Raw genomic sequence first — 14,390 nt, forward strand, 5'->3', positions numbered from 1 at the left:
ATAATTTCTAGAAAGTTTTTGATTTACCCATTAATTTTTTTTATTCTCATAAATTCTTAGAATATATAGTTTATTTCATGATACATGGTTACAAATATATCAGTTGTCAAAATGGTGAAAAATTTCATTGAATATGACTAAAAATGACAAATTTGGCAAATTGCCAATATGCTAACAGCCTTAATGCTGCAATGAAAATTCGTTTAATCTTCATTCAAATATTTTTTAATGAAATTAATTTCTTAGATTTAAGTAAATGAGCTAACATAATATAATTTTCATGTGAATTTTTACTAATTAATTGAATGTGCACAAATTTAATTTAAAACAGAGCAAAATTTGCTTAATCAGAGGGTTCTAAATATAACATCCCTGTTACCATGGCAACCAAAATGAAAAGTTAACTTTAACATCATATTTATTAAAGACATACCAATTGTAGTAAATGGTGTGAATTTCAGCTAAATCGGAGATATGTCATGTCCACGACCCTATTTAAAATTTTGATTTTTATAGAGAATTGATATTAAATATTTTTTTTAGGAAAAGACCGGACACAAACACATCCAATCATGATTCAACGTTTTTTTTAAATTAAAAAGACTAGAATAAATCTCCACAAAATTCATCATACAACAAAAAAAGTTCTATTGCATTCATTCTTTTATTGCATGCCATCAAATGTCCTATTATCAAACAAGTTTGATATCAGCAAACAAACCTTTGTCAGTATTTTAAATGTATTTAAGTCAAAATAAATCTCTACATGTCTTTTAAATTCCCTGTTTTGGGTTTTTTTTGTAAAAACCAACTTAACAAGCAATATTTGTTAACAATTAATTAACGGATTTTTTTAAAATAAGTTCATTCACGAGGATAAGCTGTTTAACACCCTTTTTTAATAGTGAAAAAGAATTTATATGCAAATTGTTTTTTAAACAGAAATGATAAAATTAAACATTCACATAAGAATTCTTTTCACATATAGGTTGTTTTACGGAAAAAATACATTTTCATTACAATTGAAAGACGATTGCCACAAAAAAGGAATTTTATGGGACAGTTTTTTTTTTTTTTCACATATAGGCTAGGGCATTCAAATATATATGACTGATATACTGCTTATCCTTATGATCGCAGTGGTTAAAACATCTGTTCTAGAATCGCAAGATATCCTTACATCACTGGTTTGAATCCCATTAGGACACGTAGACCGGTCCTATGGATGAGACCGTAAAAACTAGCCCCGTGTCGCAGGAGGTGCTGGCAAAAAAACTGTCAATGGCTGTAAATGTAAAGAATGAACAAGATTTGCAGATCTTTACTGGCGAGTGTTGGGGTCTCCATATAAGTGAAAAATCCTCAAAGGGCTTATAACAACCTTCAAGCTAAAATAAAAAAAAAAAAATTTATTTTTGAGAATTAAAAGTAAAATTTAATATATATTTATCTTTCATTAATTTATTACTTTATTAATTTATAAATTCAGAATATGTCATTTTTTGGTTGAAATCTATCCATACCTACTGCGAAGATGACACTCCAGTGGAAACAATAGCAACCCATTCTGACGAAGTGAAAAATTTTGGACGTGTCGATGAAAAAGTTTTTAAATAAAATGCACCAAAACCAATTCTTTCGTTTAACTAGCACATACACATTTTGGTGTGTTTTTTTTTTTTCCCTTAAAAGTAATTAATGTTTCATAGTCTGTTGACATGTACGTACAATGAATTTTTAAAATTTTAAGGGCATGGTAAACTAAGTGGACATTTATCTTTATACTAGGATGACAGATCAATTTATGATGATTTGCTGGAGCTTTTGAAGAATGAGCCTGTTCTGAAAAAATCTTACCGAGAACGCTGCTTCCACATTGGGTTTCCTATGAATGAAAAACCTATGGATAAAATTTAAATATTTAGTAGAATGTATCGCTTCTATCTCTTTGGAAATGTTGGAGAGAGAACATACCGAAGGATTGGGCATATTGTGAAGTAGTTTTAGACAGAACAAACAAAGTGGGGAAAAAACTTTCCCTTTCAACTTTAGAAAAAAGTTTTAATAAATAAAACTGGAAAGAGAAGGAGACATTTGATGTGCTCCAGTTTTATCATGACATTGGGGTAATTCTGTATTTCAACGAAGATCACTTGAAACATAGAAAAAAAATGTGCAGTGGTTTGTAGATTGTTTTAATATAAATAACAGATCCAAAACATGCCAGGGATCTTGTTGAGAATGACAAAGATTGGAAAAACTTTTTTTGGGAAATGGCTATTTATCTAGAGAGCTATTAAAAGGGATTTGGGAAAAAAAAAACATTGTACCAAGAAAATGCAACACTACCTTGAAATATATGCAACGATGGGGTTGCTTGCTAAGGGTAAAAAGGCGCACTATGTCCCTTGCATGAACAAATTAGACTTTGATAAAGATCTGAAAGATTATATCACAGATTTGGAACAAAAAAACCCCTGTTTTGGTTTTCAATTTCCGGTTCCTGCCATATTTCTTTTATTTCCGTCTCATAGTAGCCTGTATAGTCAGCACAAAGTGGACTGTTATTGAAGACAATGGACAGAAGTGTTTGTTTAAGAATATCGCTTTATTTACGTTTAAAGAACACATGATAGGTGTAGCTGTTACTACATCAACGATACAGGTTCAGATATTTAAACAAGGGAATGGGCAGCTCATTGGAGAAATTACAAGGAAAATTAAGAAAACGATAGAAGATGTCCTGGAAAACTTGACTAAAATCTTTCACAAGGAAACTTTGTATGACATCGGCTATCAATGTTCAAAGCAATACATACTTGAGGAAAATGCCACTAGCTTTATTCTGGAAAAAGATTTGGTTGGTGGAGGCGAATTCAATTGTCCCAATCATGGGTTCAAAAATCATCATGTAATCAACAAAAATGATCTGCTTCGCTTTTGGAAATATGGTAAGCATTTTTCATTTTTCATTTGATGTATCATTTTACGCGACAAATATTTTGGATGGATGCGAGGCTAAATATCATTAATTAAAAAGTTTGCTAAAGCTCACCTAAATATTTGGAGCATTGTAGAAAGACTCACGCTACTAAGGTTACTGAATTTGAAGGCATGCTAGGACCTCCCATTAACTCTTTAGCGGGTACAATATAAATTTTGTTCAGTCAAATAGTGTAAAAAAAATAACACTTAGGATTTCGTTTAGGTGCAAAATAAAGTAGTGCTAGAACTTACCCATATCAGCCCTTTTCAACCTAGTGGTAAGTTTTGTCATTTAGTCATCTTCAGCAATCTCCATTTTTTTAAATTTCTTATCGTCCTCCAATGAATTGCAGAGTTTTATCCGGTACTTGACTCAATACACTGGACTTTGACGGGACCTTGGATTCTGACAGGAGGTTGGGAGGGTGTTTTGTAACAAAAACTATAAAAAAAAATTATATGCTTAATTGTAGTTTATGTTTATTATACCCACGCAAGAATGTGCATGAGGTATAATTTTTTTGACTCGTCAGTCAGTCACTCAATCAGTGTGTCATTCAGTCCGTCAGTTTTGTTTTTTTTATCATAATTTTGTTGGGAATTTCCGCACTTTTACACTTAGATTTTTTACCATATCTTGAATAAACTATGCAGTAGAGATGACAAGTTTGTCAGCGCAACTCCTCATTCATAAACCACTGCACACAATTTCGTCAAACTTTGCACCTATTAGGACACAATGTGTTGATGTGCATATTACCAGTAAATTCCTTTTTTTCGGGAATTTCAGGACTTCGACTTTGGGTTGTATGTGAGCTTGCTCACTTTTTCTTTAATTCTTTAAAATTTATATTATTACTTATTTATAAAACGACCATTTTAGTAGGGTTAATCTAAAAGAATAATAAAACACATGACAGAGCTTTCATTTATTTCTAAAGAACAAGAAAAGACACGTCTAGAAATATATTTAATGCATAAATTCTATGGAACTTTTGGAAATTTTGATTCAAAACATTCACGAAAATCAATTGAACTAGAACAAAGCTCGTTGCAAAGCATCGAGAAGGTCTTCCGTCCTGTTTTGACCGGAAGTGACATCAGCAAAAAGAAAGCAATGATCTTAGTCGTCTCCACTCACTTTATAATTTCAATTTTGCATCAAAACCTTAAATAATAAGCTATTTTTGGCTACTTCCAGTTTGACCGGAAGTGATGTCGATGGACAGAAAATTAAGTTTTGTGCTTCTTGTGATATATGTTACCCATAAACTTGTCAAGAACAGCAAAAAAAATGCATTTTCTGACTACTTCCGGTTTGACCGGAAGTAACGTCGCCGGACACATTTTGATTAGATTAAGCTTGACATTTTGAACAACATTGCTTCTTGGATGTATTACAAATTCTCAATACTTTTTGAAATATCTGGAAAAAAAAACTTTTGGCTCCTCTAGATCCCTTAATTTAGGAGTCAGCCCTTTTTTTTTCGAGATATCATTCGAAAGATCTTGTAATTCTGCATAAATTTTGTTCTATATGTTTTAACAAAATATTTTTAGTTTAGAAGATAAAAAGCAAAATATGTGTTAAATTTTCGTTCTTTTAAGTGTTCTAATTTTTGACCCCTATATAGCACCATTTTGAATAGAGAAATCGAAAAAACAAAAACCACTATGCACAACTTTAATCCTTCTATTATCTAAAATGAGTAAAATTTTTGCTCCAGCTTTAGCCGTCTCTGAGCCTTCTTGTCTGGAAACGAAAGCCTATAAATTTTCGTTTAAAGGGTAATAACTCAAAACCGGAAGTGACTTTTTGAAATTTTAATATAACATTCTGATAGAGTTTAGTAACGTCTATCAACTCTGAAAATTTCCAACAGAAATCCATCGAGAAATGAGTGAAATATGAGGCTCAAAGTTGGCGTCTAGGGAAAGAAAAAAAAAGAATAATAAGAATTATTACATTTTTACCCGTGAAATACTGTAATTTATTCATTGAATAAAAATGATATCCTGTCACACTGTGAAAGGATATCAAAATGATATCCTGTCACAGTGTGATGGATATCAAAAGTGCGGGAAAACTCTCGATTTCCCTTCTCATTACGAAGATTGCTATAAAGAAAATCTCCCTTGACCTAATATAAGATAGATGGAAATAAATAAACCATTCTGACGACGAATAAAACTGTCAAAATTACAAAACATATGTTGCTAAATTCATGTTTACAGTGTTTTCACCTCACATAGCAATGACGTCTCAACGCTCAACTATGACGTCACGAGTCTATGACTATTACAAAAATACAGAGAGAAAGGAAAAATCAAAGAATTTTTTTTTAAAATGTAATAAGTAGAAAATTCAATGTTTTGTAGTTAAATATGGAATTTATTTCACTCGTGAGACAGGATTTTTTGATATTTTCACTCGTGCTTCGCACTCGTGAAAATATAAAAAAAATCTTGTCCCACTCGTGAAATAAATTCCATATTCAACTACAAAACATTGAATATCCTCTATTAATCTTAATCACCAGAATCAGTAGAAGGTCTTCTGTTGGAAACGGAAGACCTTAATGAACACTTCTTTATACAACCATCTCCCAACGTTAAAATAAAAAGCAAGCCTTTTCAACAAAACTGGACACGTATGTTGATGACAGTCTTTAAACGTAGACAAAAATAGGTATTTACGGGAACTTAGCAGTGCAAGGTTTTCATCGTAACAGTGCATGTTGTGATGCAGGCCCTCGGCTTTGAAGGTTTCATTCGAAAAACTCAAAAAAAAAAAAAAAAAAAATGACGAAGAAACCGTCACTATTGTAAGTTTCAAACAGATAATTATTTCCACTATATAATTCTATATAGAATAAAAAGTCTTTAATGATGTTCGATCCTGATATTTAAAGTCTTAAACTTTTTTTGCCAAGTATATTTTTAGTTTCTACATACATAGCTTAATTGAAATTCAAATCAAAAAATGGGGGTCAATATGCTTCTTTTAGCGCTACAGTACATTTAATATGACCTTTCTGCACTGAAATGTGTCTTAATTAAAAATTACATCTTCGACGTTTTCCCTTCAATATTTTTATGCAATTAAAGCATGAAACAAAATGAACTCTAAGTCTGTTTAAAAAAAGACACTTAAAAATTGTGACTAAGATAAAGTTTCAAATTGCTTCGCATAATCAATTATTTGACCTTTCTGCACTAATAAAATGTTATTTTTCCGGCATTGAAAATATAATAAGCAAGAAAATTATTTTAAAGTCTTAAACTTTTTCTGATTTTAAGCAAATAGGTCAAAGTTATCTTGAATATTTAGAAAAGAACATCAAAAGTAGGGGTATATGATCTTAATTTTCAAATATTACAAAAAAAGTGTAAAATTTTACGTTAAAATTGACTCAATTTTTTCCCGGATTTTCAGAATATATTTACTATATTTGTCACACTTTGTTGATAGAATTCATAAGAAATAATTTAATAGATAAATTCAGAACCAGCATAGCATATTTCAGTGCAAAAAACAACTTTGTGTGCAACCAGCATGGAAAAATAGGCATCCAAAATTAACAGTACTGTTATATTTCAAATAGAAAAAAACTGATGATTTTCGTCTAAAAAGCCTTCCGCCACAAAATATAGTCCCTAGCTTAATTCTACTTGAATGGAATTTAATCGCGGTTTTTTCATTGAATTTAGTTTAATTTGCATTGTACAATTCAGTTTTATTGTTAGAACCTAAAAATGATGCTTAATTTTATGAATAAATGACCTGCGCGAAATACGCTCAAAATATCAGGATCGAACGTCCTTAAAGGACAGTGGAATATTTGACTTCATGAAAATGTAAATATTCGGTATTCTTTTGGCTGACTTGTTTCATATCAAATATTAGGCGTTTGTTTTTATACCTAAATAGACCATGGAATGTTAAGTTTGCTAGATCAATGCATATAGTTCATGGCGGTTTTAACTGGTCAATAGGGGCTGTTTACTTTTCCTTTGTACCTAATAACACTTCTGGAAATTCCTAGGGTTGGCGTTTATGTCCTTTGGTTAACTTAAATTTAATAATAAACAGGGTAACTTTATTATTTTTTATTATCAACTTCCCTTATTAATGCAGCAAAATACTCTTATATGGGTATATATCTCTCAATTTCTAACGCACATTAAGATGCCGACAAGAAAGTTGATGAGAGAAGAATATCAACAGTCTTGTTCAAAGGGTCATCATTTTATAAGTCCTATGGTCCAAACAATGACCTTGTCAGCAAATACAACCTATCATTACATAAACCACACGGCTGGTTACACCAGTGGGCATGGGATGCTAACTCATCCATGCCATCTGATTCCTAAATTTGTTTGAATGGTGAATTGAATTATATGATTAGTTTGAAATTAACATATATTCAAGTTTTGATGCAGCGAAAGTTTATTGAGATAGAATCCTACCTTTCACTGAGTCGAAGCACACACCCTATCAATATGCTACCCTGACTAGTTTTAAGTCCCTCTCTATCCTGCACATTAAAGAGTTTCTGCAGTTACAGTGATTTGCCAAACTTGGCATCTAAATTCTAAAAGATGGAAATTAACAATATAATTATACAATTTGTAATTAATTCAAGTATTCTTAACATTTTAAAAGGCAAGATAAATTAACTGAACGCGTTTTTTTTACATGTTTTTCTTTATTTAAATAATTAAATAAAATATGATTTAAATAAATAATTGAAATAACTTTAAAAGGCCCACGGGTCTTATAGGTCACCTGAGTATTGTGTAACAACTTTCAAACAATTAAATTTAGTTTGTATTTTAAACCAGAGGCCATGAAATTCACAATTTTGAAAGAGGCAATATTGCAAATCATAATTAAAAATTCTCTACTTACTCAATACCCAGAGGTAAATCAGAGATACAAGGAGAAAAATGTTCTTCCACTTTATAACCAGTTGTGCACCTCACCCCAAAAGAACCAAACCCTTAGGCCAATATTTCAAAATTTTGCAAATTTTTTCATAAAAATGGTTGATTAATACCAAAGAGCAGGTTTCAAAGCATTAATTTATTTTCATACTATGTACACCCCCCCCCCCTCGGGCATAAAAAACATTTTGCTAATTGCAACTTTCTTCATCATAAATATACATACTTGGATCATTGGCATAAAATTCACAATTTTGGAAAAGGCACTCTTTCTTTTCATAACTCTATGCTTTATTAGTTTATTTAATACTCAGAAGCAGAGTAGAAGATTTTCAAAGAATAAATGCATTTTCACTATATATTCAATAGAGCCCTGCCCTAACACCAGAGCCCCTGACCAGTTTGGGGCCATAAATTTTACAATGTGCTCAGGTGAGCGATAGGGTGCTTTTGTTTTCATCGTAACTATGTGCTTTGTTAGTTTTTTAATACCCTGAAGCAGAGAAGATTTTCATACTGTTAATAAATGCATTTTCACTATATATTTCTATACAGCCCCCGACTTAACACCAGAACCCTTGACCCTGGGGCCATAAAATTCACAAATCTGGATGAGGCACTCTTGCTCATCATAACTATGAACTTAGTTAGTTTATTTAATACCCAGAAACAGAGAAGAAGATTTTCAAAGAATAAATTCATTTTCACTATATAATCTAAAAATTTCCTGCCCTGATTACACTGATAGAACCCCTGACCCTTGGGCCATAAAATTCACTATTTTGGAAGAGGCACTCTTGCAATCATCATATACTATGTACTTAGTTAGTTTATTTATTACCCAGAAGCGAGGAGAAGAAGATTTTTTTCAAAGAATAACTGCATTTTCACTATATAATCTATACAGCCCCGATAAAACCAGAATCCCTGACCCTGGGGCCATAAAAGAAATACGCACGCTAACTATCGATTCCCGCCTTCATTTTGGAACCATTTAATTCAAAATGAATAGCAATTTGGTTATAAAATCTTAGTTTAATACAAAGAACAGTTCAATGTTAATTGATGAATTGTCTTAATACCAGCGCTAAACAGTAAATTATCCATAATTCCACCTCTTGAAAAAAGGGGAGTAGACGATATTTTCCATTGAAATCGGAGTTTCAGGCATCACCCTATTCTGAAATAGTCTTGGATATGATTAAATGTTCTTTATATCTTTTCTTTTGTCTTAGGCAAATAAATAAAACATAAATATATCAAATAAAATATAATGCTTCAATTGTAAATCGCTTTGAAATTGGTGGAAAATAAACACTTTTATCTTTTTTTTGTCTATAAACATAAGTTCCCCCCCGTGAAACACAAAAAGCTTTGGTATGAATTTGTGAAATAACAGTCCATATTACCCGGAAGAAGGAATATTTGGTATCACGGGGGAAAAGATGTTTTAAAAATATTTACCGTTTTCCGTTGATTTCTATAGTGAAAAGCACGAGCTTACCAAAGTTTTAGAGTTATCTTTCGTTGTTTTCCACAATAAGCAATGCTTAATTAAAATCCATATAATTATCTATAAAAATTATTAAAAATTCATAAAATATTTTAACATTTGAAAATTGACTTGGAGGTAGGCGGGAGAAATGCTATCGTTCGCAGTTCTTCAAAAATCTGGAAGAGGCACTCTTGCTCATCATATCTATGTACTTAGTTTATTTAATACCCAGAAGCAGAGAAGAAGTTTTTCAAAGAATAAATGCATTTTCACTATATAATTTATAGAGCCCCGCTCTAACACCAGAATCCCTGACCATGGGGCCATAAATTCACAAATCTGGAAGAGGCATTCTTGCTCATCATAACTATGTATTTAGTTTATTTAATACCCAGAAGCGGAGAAGATTTTCAAAGAATAAATGCATTTTCACTATATAATTTATAGACCACCGCCCTAACACCAGAACACCCTGACCCCGGGGCCTTAAAATTCACAAATCTGGAAGAGGCACTCTTGCTCATTAATACTATGTACCTAGTTAGTTTATTTAATACCCAGGAGCAGAGAAGAAGATTTTCAAAGAAGTAATGCATTTTCACTATATACAGTCAAACTTGTCTTAGCGACCACCCGAAATCAACGGCCACCCGCGGTCAGCGGCCACTTTCAGTTCCCCCCGATGATTTTTCCTATATATTTTAACTGGAATAAACGGCCACCTGTGTAACGCGGCCAGCTGCCACTCAAATCCTCCCCCAACAGTCTTATTGAAACTGTAATAAGCGGCCATTTCGTTACTTGTCGCGATTTCATCACACCTTTTAAACATGTTGGCTTGGGTATTTATATCCTGATAGTCAATTAAACCTATTAATGCTATCAAACAAATTGGTTTTAGATAAGCTGAACTCTGTTTTGTGTTTATGAAAAAAAAATATTTGTCCTGTTAGATTAATTTGTAATTATTTTTCAAGATCGCTGATTGAAAAATTGAAAGAATTTAATTACAATTGATACTTTCTCTAGCTAAAGAAATTCACACCTTTTAGATTTTGATTCTATGTTGAAGCCCTAATTACTACTTTTGTAAAAACAAAGTGCTTCATATGGCATGATTATCTCGTGAATTTCACTATCAAGAGAGGATCGATAGGGATTAGTCACGCTCTACTGCATTTGACACCTGTGTTATGGAATGATTTTCAACTGCGTAAATACATCTCTCTGGTCAACTGGTTAATTTTATTTGTGTGTCTGTGTATGTTAAATAGAAATGCTGACAGCTTTATAAACAATAAAATAAATCAGACTTTATAAACTTCAGCAAGTAAGTTAATTACCGATTACCCCGGTAATAAAGTTGGGGGGGGGGTTACACTGCTGACTATCTTTTTAAAATATGGAAGTGAAATTTTTATTGACATATTTTTACGTAATTCCTATGCTTTATTTTATTTACCATAAATCTGTATTTTTGTGTATTTTTTCTTTATACAGAAGGTTAATAGTCTGGCACTGTACATGCTGTATGTATTTCAAAAGAATTTATTTAATAATTCAATGTAACAAAAGCAAACTTATGAATGCAAGATGTTAAACTAATATGAGGAACAGAAACATGCACAAAACCTTAAACATTTCGAATTCTTTAATATTCTTCTTAAATGAGCTTGAATTTTTATATATACACATAAAAAGCTTTTGTGAAATTGAACTGTTTAATTATGATTAATTAATTTAACTGTAGTGCTTAATGTTGTTTATTTATTGACCAAATGTCCTTTTCGATGGCAAACTGGAATAGAGGCCACCTGTCTTATGCGGCCAGTTTCTAGACTTCCCAAAGGTGGCCTCTTAAAACAAGTTTGACTGTACATGTAATATATGTAGCCATGAATTTCACAATTTTGGCAGAGGACTCAATGCTTATTACATTCATGCTAACAGTTTGCCTGCTTGATGTCCAGGAGTAAAGAAGAAGATTTTTAAATATTGCAATAATTTTAGTGGTTTTGGCCCCACTCCTCAGGCCCCAGGGGGGCGGGGACCATGAAATTCACAATTGTTTTTTCCCTTCATAGATGCTGTATACCAAATTTGGTTGAAATTGGTTCAGTGGTTTCAGAGAAGAAGCTGAAAATGTTCAAATGTTAACACACGACGCACGACACACGACGCACGACGCACGACGACGAACGAAAACGGATAGCAATAGGTCACCTGAGTTACTCAGGTGACCTAATAAGTGATTTCTTTTCACTGATACTGTGTTGTTTTTGAACATTTTCCCGGGTGTAAATGTCACGCACCATACATTGAAAATTAGATAAATCGGCTCACCATTAACTCTTTTATATATATGGTTTATTTTTTTATGTCCAAAAAAAAAAAAAATACAATAAAAAAAAAGTAAAAAAAAAAAAAACGCTTCCAAACCTTGTTTCAGGAACATAATAAACTAAACATACTTATCTTATTTTTCTTTCCTTCCAGGCGAAGGGACAAATCTTCATGACAAAGAGATGCATGTGCCAGAGAAACTTCATAGGAGTTTAATTGCTGACTTGGTGAACAACTATCTTGATGCGTCTGTGGATAATGGGCATACTTTTCAGAACGTGGAAACAACAGTTTAGGATCCTATACTCGGCACCAAGGTATCACTCAACCACTGTTGATGAAGATTTCAATACACTTGAAAAGGACGGAAGGCTTTCATTGAATAATTATGAGACCTTAAAGGAAATACTAGAAAAATGTAGATCACCGCGCCCTGCAAAGAATTAAACAACATGAAGAAGAACTGAAGAAAACATTGTGAAGGCAAAAGTCTATCTTTGTTCGTTCTTCCGTACTAAATTTTATGGCAATCAATTTCTCCCTGTTGAACTATAAACAGTATTAAATTATTGTAGCGGCAAAAGAAACACATTGACTCCTATTTTTTGATTTGATTTTTAATTAAGGACAGAGGATACAAACAATTTTTTTGTTTGGAAGAGACTTAATAACCTGTCAGAAGTGTAGAAAAATGGATAATTTTTAGAATTTTTTATCCAAAGAACTGGGAAATGAAATAGACTTGGAAAATATTAGTAATATTTCAATGAAAAAAAAAACCAGAAGTCTCTGTCAAGACTGAAGCTCTACTGGTTTGTACTTATAGCAAAGGAAGAGAAAAGTACTTAAGCAGCAATTTAAACTTTACAACAACAATAAATTGAATAATGATCCTTGATTATAAGTCTCCTATGTTCTTAGTGTAGTCTACTTGCATGCCACATTATCTGTAAAATCAGACTAAAACTGTATTTGGAGCAGCCTTTTGAGAGTATTTAACAGACATTTCTATTTTTAATAACCACAGCAACACCTTTCATCGAAATCAAAAACCAATACACAGAATTATGTATCTTAGTGTAGTCTTCTTGTGTGCCAAGTTATATTGAAATCAGACCAAAACTGTAGGAGGAGTAGCATTTTGAAAGAATTTCACAGAAATTTCTATTTTTAGTAACCACGGCAACACCCTCCATCAAAATCAAAAACCGATACATAGAATTATGTATCTTAGTGTAGTCTACTTGTGTGCCAAGTTATATTGAAATCAGACCAAAACTGTAGAAGAAGTAGCATTTAAAAAAAATGTTTACAGACAGACGGACAGACAGACAGACGGACGGACGACGGACGCATTACTATCGCATAAGCTCTTAAGGTTTCTGACCAGTAGAGCTAAAAATAGAAAAAATCGCACTAAGTAAAGGTTTACAAGTGAAAACAAATTTCAGAATATGTTATCTTAGTGCTAAAAGAGCAATATAAACCTTAGAAAAATATACCAAGCCAGGTGATTTTTAAGAAGAAAAACAAAATGACAAAAATTAATCAATATAATATAAGCTAATTTTTACTATTTTGCTTTTCCTGATAAAATTTGCCTGGCTTGTAACTTTCTAAAGATTATATTGCACTTTTAGCTCCAATGTAACATATTCTAAAATTCATTTCCATACGTAAACCTTTACTGAGTGTGTTTTATCCACATTTATAATTTTATTGAAATATTACTAAAATTCTCCAAGTCTATTTCATTTGCCAGTTTTTTGAAGAAAACATTCTAAGAATTATCCACTTTTCTAAACATGACACATGATATTAAGTCTTCTCCAAAGAAAATATTTGTTTGTATCATCTGTCCTCAAGCTATGTATGTAGAAATTTTTAAATATACACTTCACAAAAAAAGTTAAAGACTTGAAATATCAGGAACCAACCTCGTTAAAAGAAAATTGAATCAGACGTACATGTACATGTGTTTCTTGCGAATCAACTTTTTAACTAACTTCATTTATATAGATGAGTAAACAAATTCTATGAAGAATAGTAAAGGGTGAACTGGCACAACCATTATCGCTAAAGTCATCAGTTGCATTGCCATTCATTATGTTCCCCAAACGAAGTTGGGGAACATATTGTTTTTACTCTGTTTCTTATTAAGGTCTTCCGTTTCAGACGGAAGACCTTATAGTGATTCTACTGTTTTTTCTTTTTTATTATTATTTTTTTTCCCTTTTCATTTTTTGACGATTTCTCAGAGATGACTGGATGGATTCTCATGAAATTTTCAGGGATGATAGAAAATTAAAATATCTTCCAAATGCAGTTTTCAGTTTTTCAAAATTCACTTCCGGTCGTCAGATATGTCCGATTTCCGCTTTTTTCAAAAACTTTTTGTCCCAGTCATATCTCAGAAACGGTAAGAGATGAAGACACCAAACTTATATGAGTAATAGATCTTGATAAGTAGGCAAAACCATTTGGGTTAACACAGTTCTCCGTCACTTCCGGTCGTCACAGGAAGTGATCAAAGAAATCGAAAATTTCAACTTTTCTTTTTTGAAACTTTTTTTGCAGCACAAAATAGTATTTCATTTGTAGTTTCGAAATATGTTAGTCC

The 14,390-nt window shown here is 32.0% G+C and overlaps 1 protein-coding gene across 1 annotated transcript; it reads left to right on the forward strand.

Annotated features, from left to right (window-relative positions):
* The first annotated feature begins 2,382 nt into the window (after positions 1–2,382).
* LOC134263682 (uncharacterized) lies at positions 2,383–12,066 on the forward strand. Its single transcript, XM_062746053.1, has 2 exons — positions 2,383–2,951; positions 11,924–12,066. Exons 1-2 carry the CDS (start codon positions 2,630–2,632, stop codon positions 12,064–12,066), a joined length of 465 nt encoding a protein of 154 aa, XP_062602037.1. The 5' UTR covers positions 2,383–2,629.
* The last annotated feature ends 2,324 nt before the right edge of the window (positions 12,067–14,390 follow it).

This window comes from Saccostrea cucullata, unplaced genomic scaffold (genome assembly GCF_032062105.1).
Source record: "Saccostrea cucullata isolate Sc308-1 unplaced genomic scaffold, CSIRO_AGI_Scuc_v1 ctg15318, whole genome shotgun sequence".
Lineage (NCBI taxonomy): Eukaryota > Metazoa > Mollusca > Bivalvia > Ostreida > Ostreidae > Saccostrea > Saccostrea cuccullata.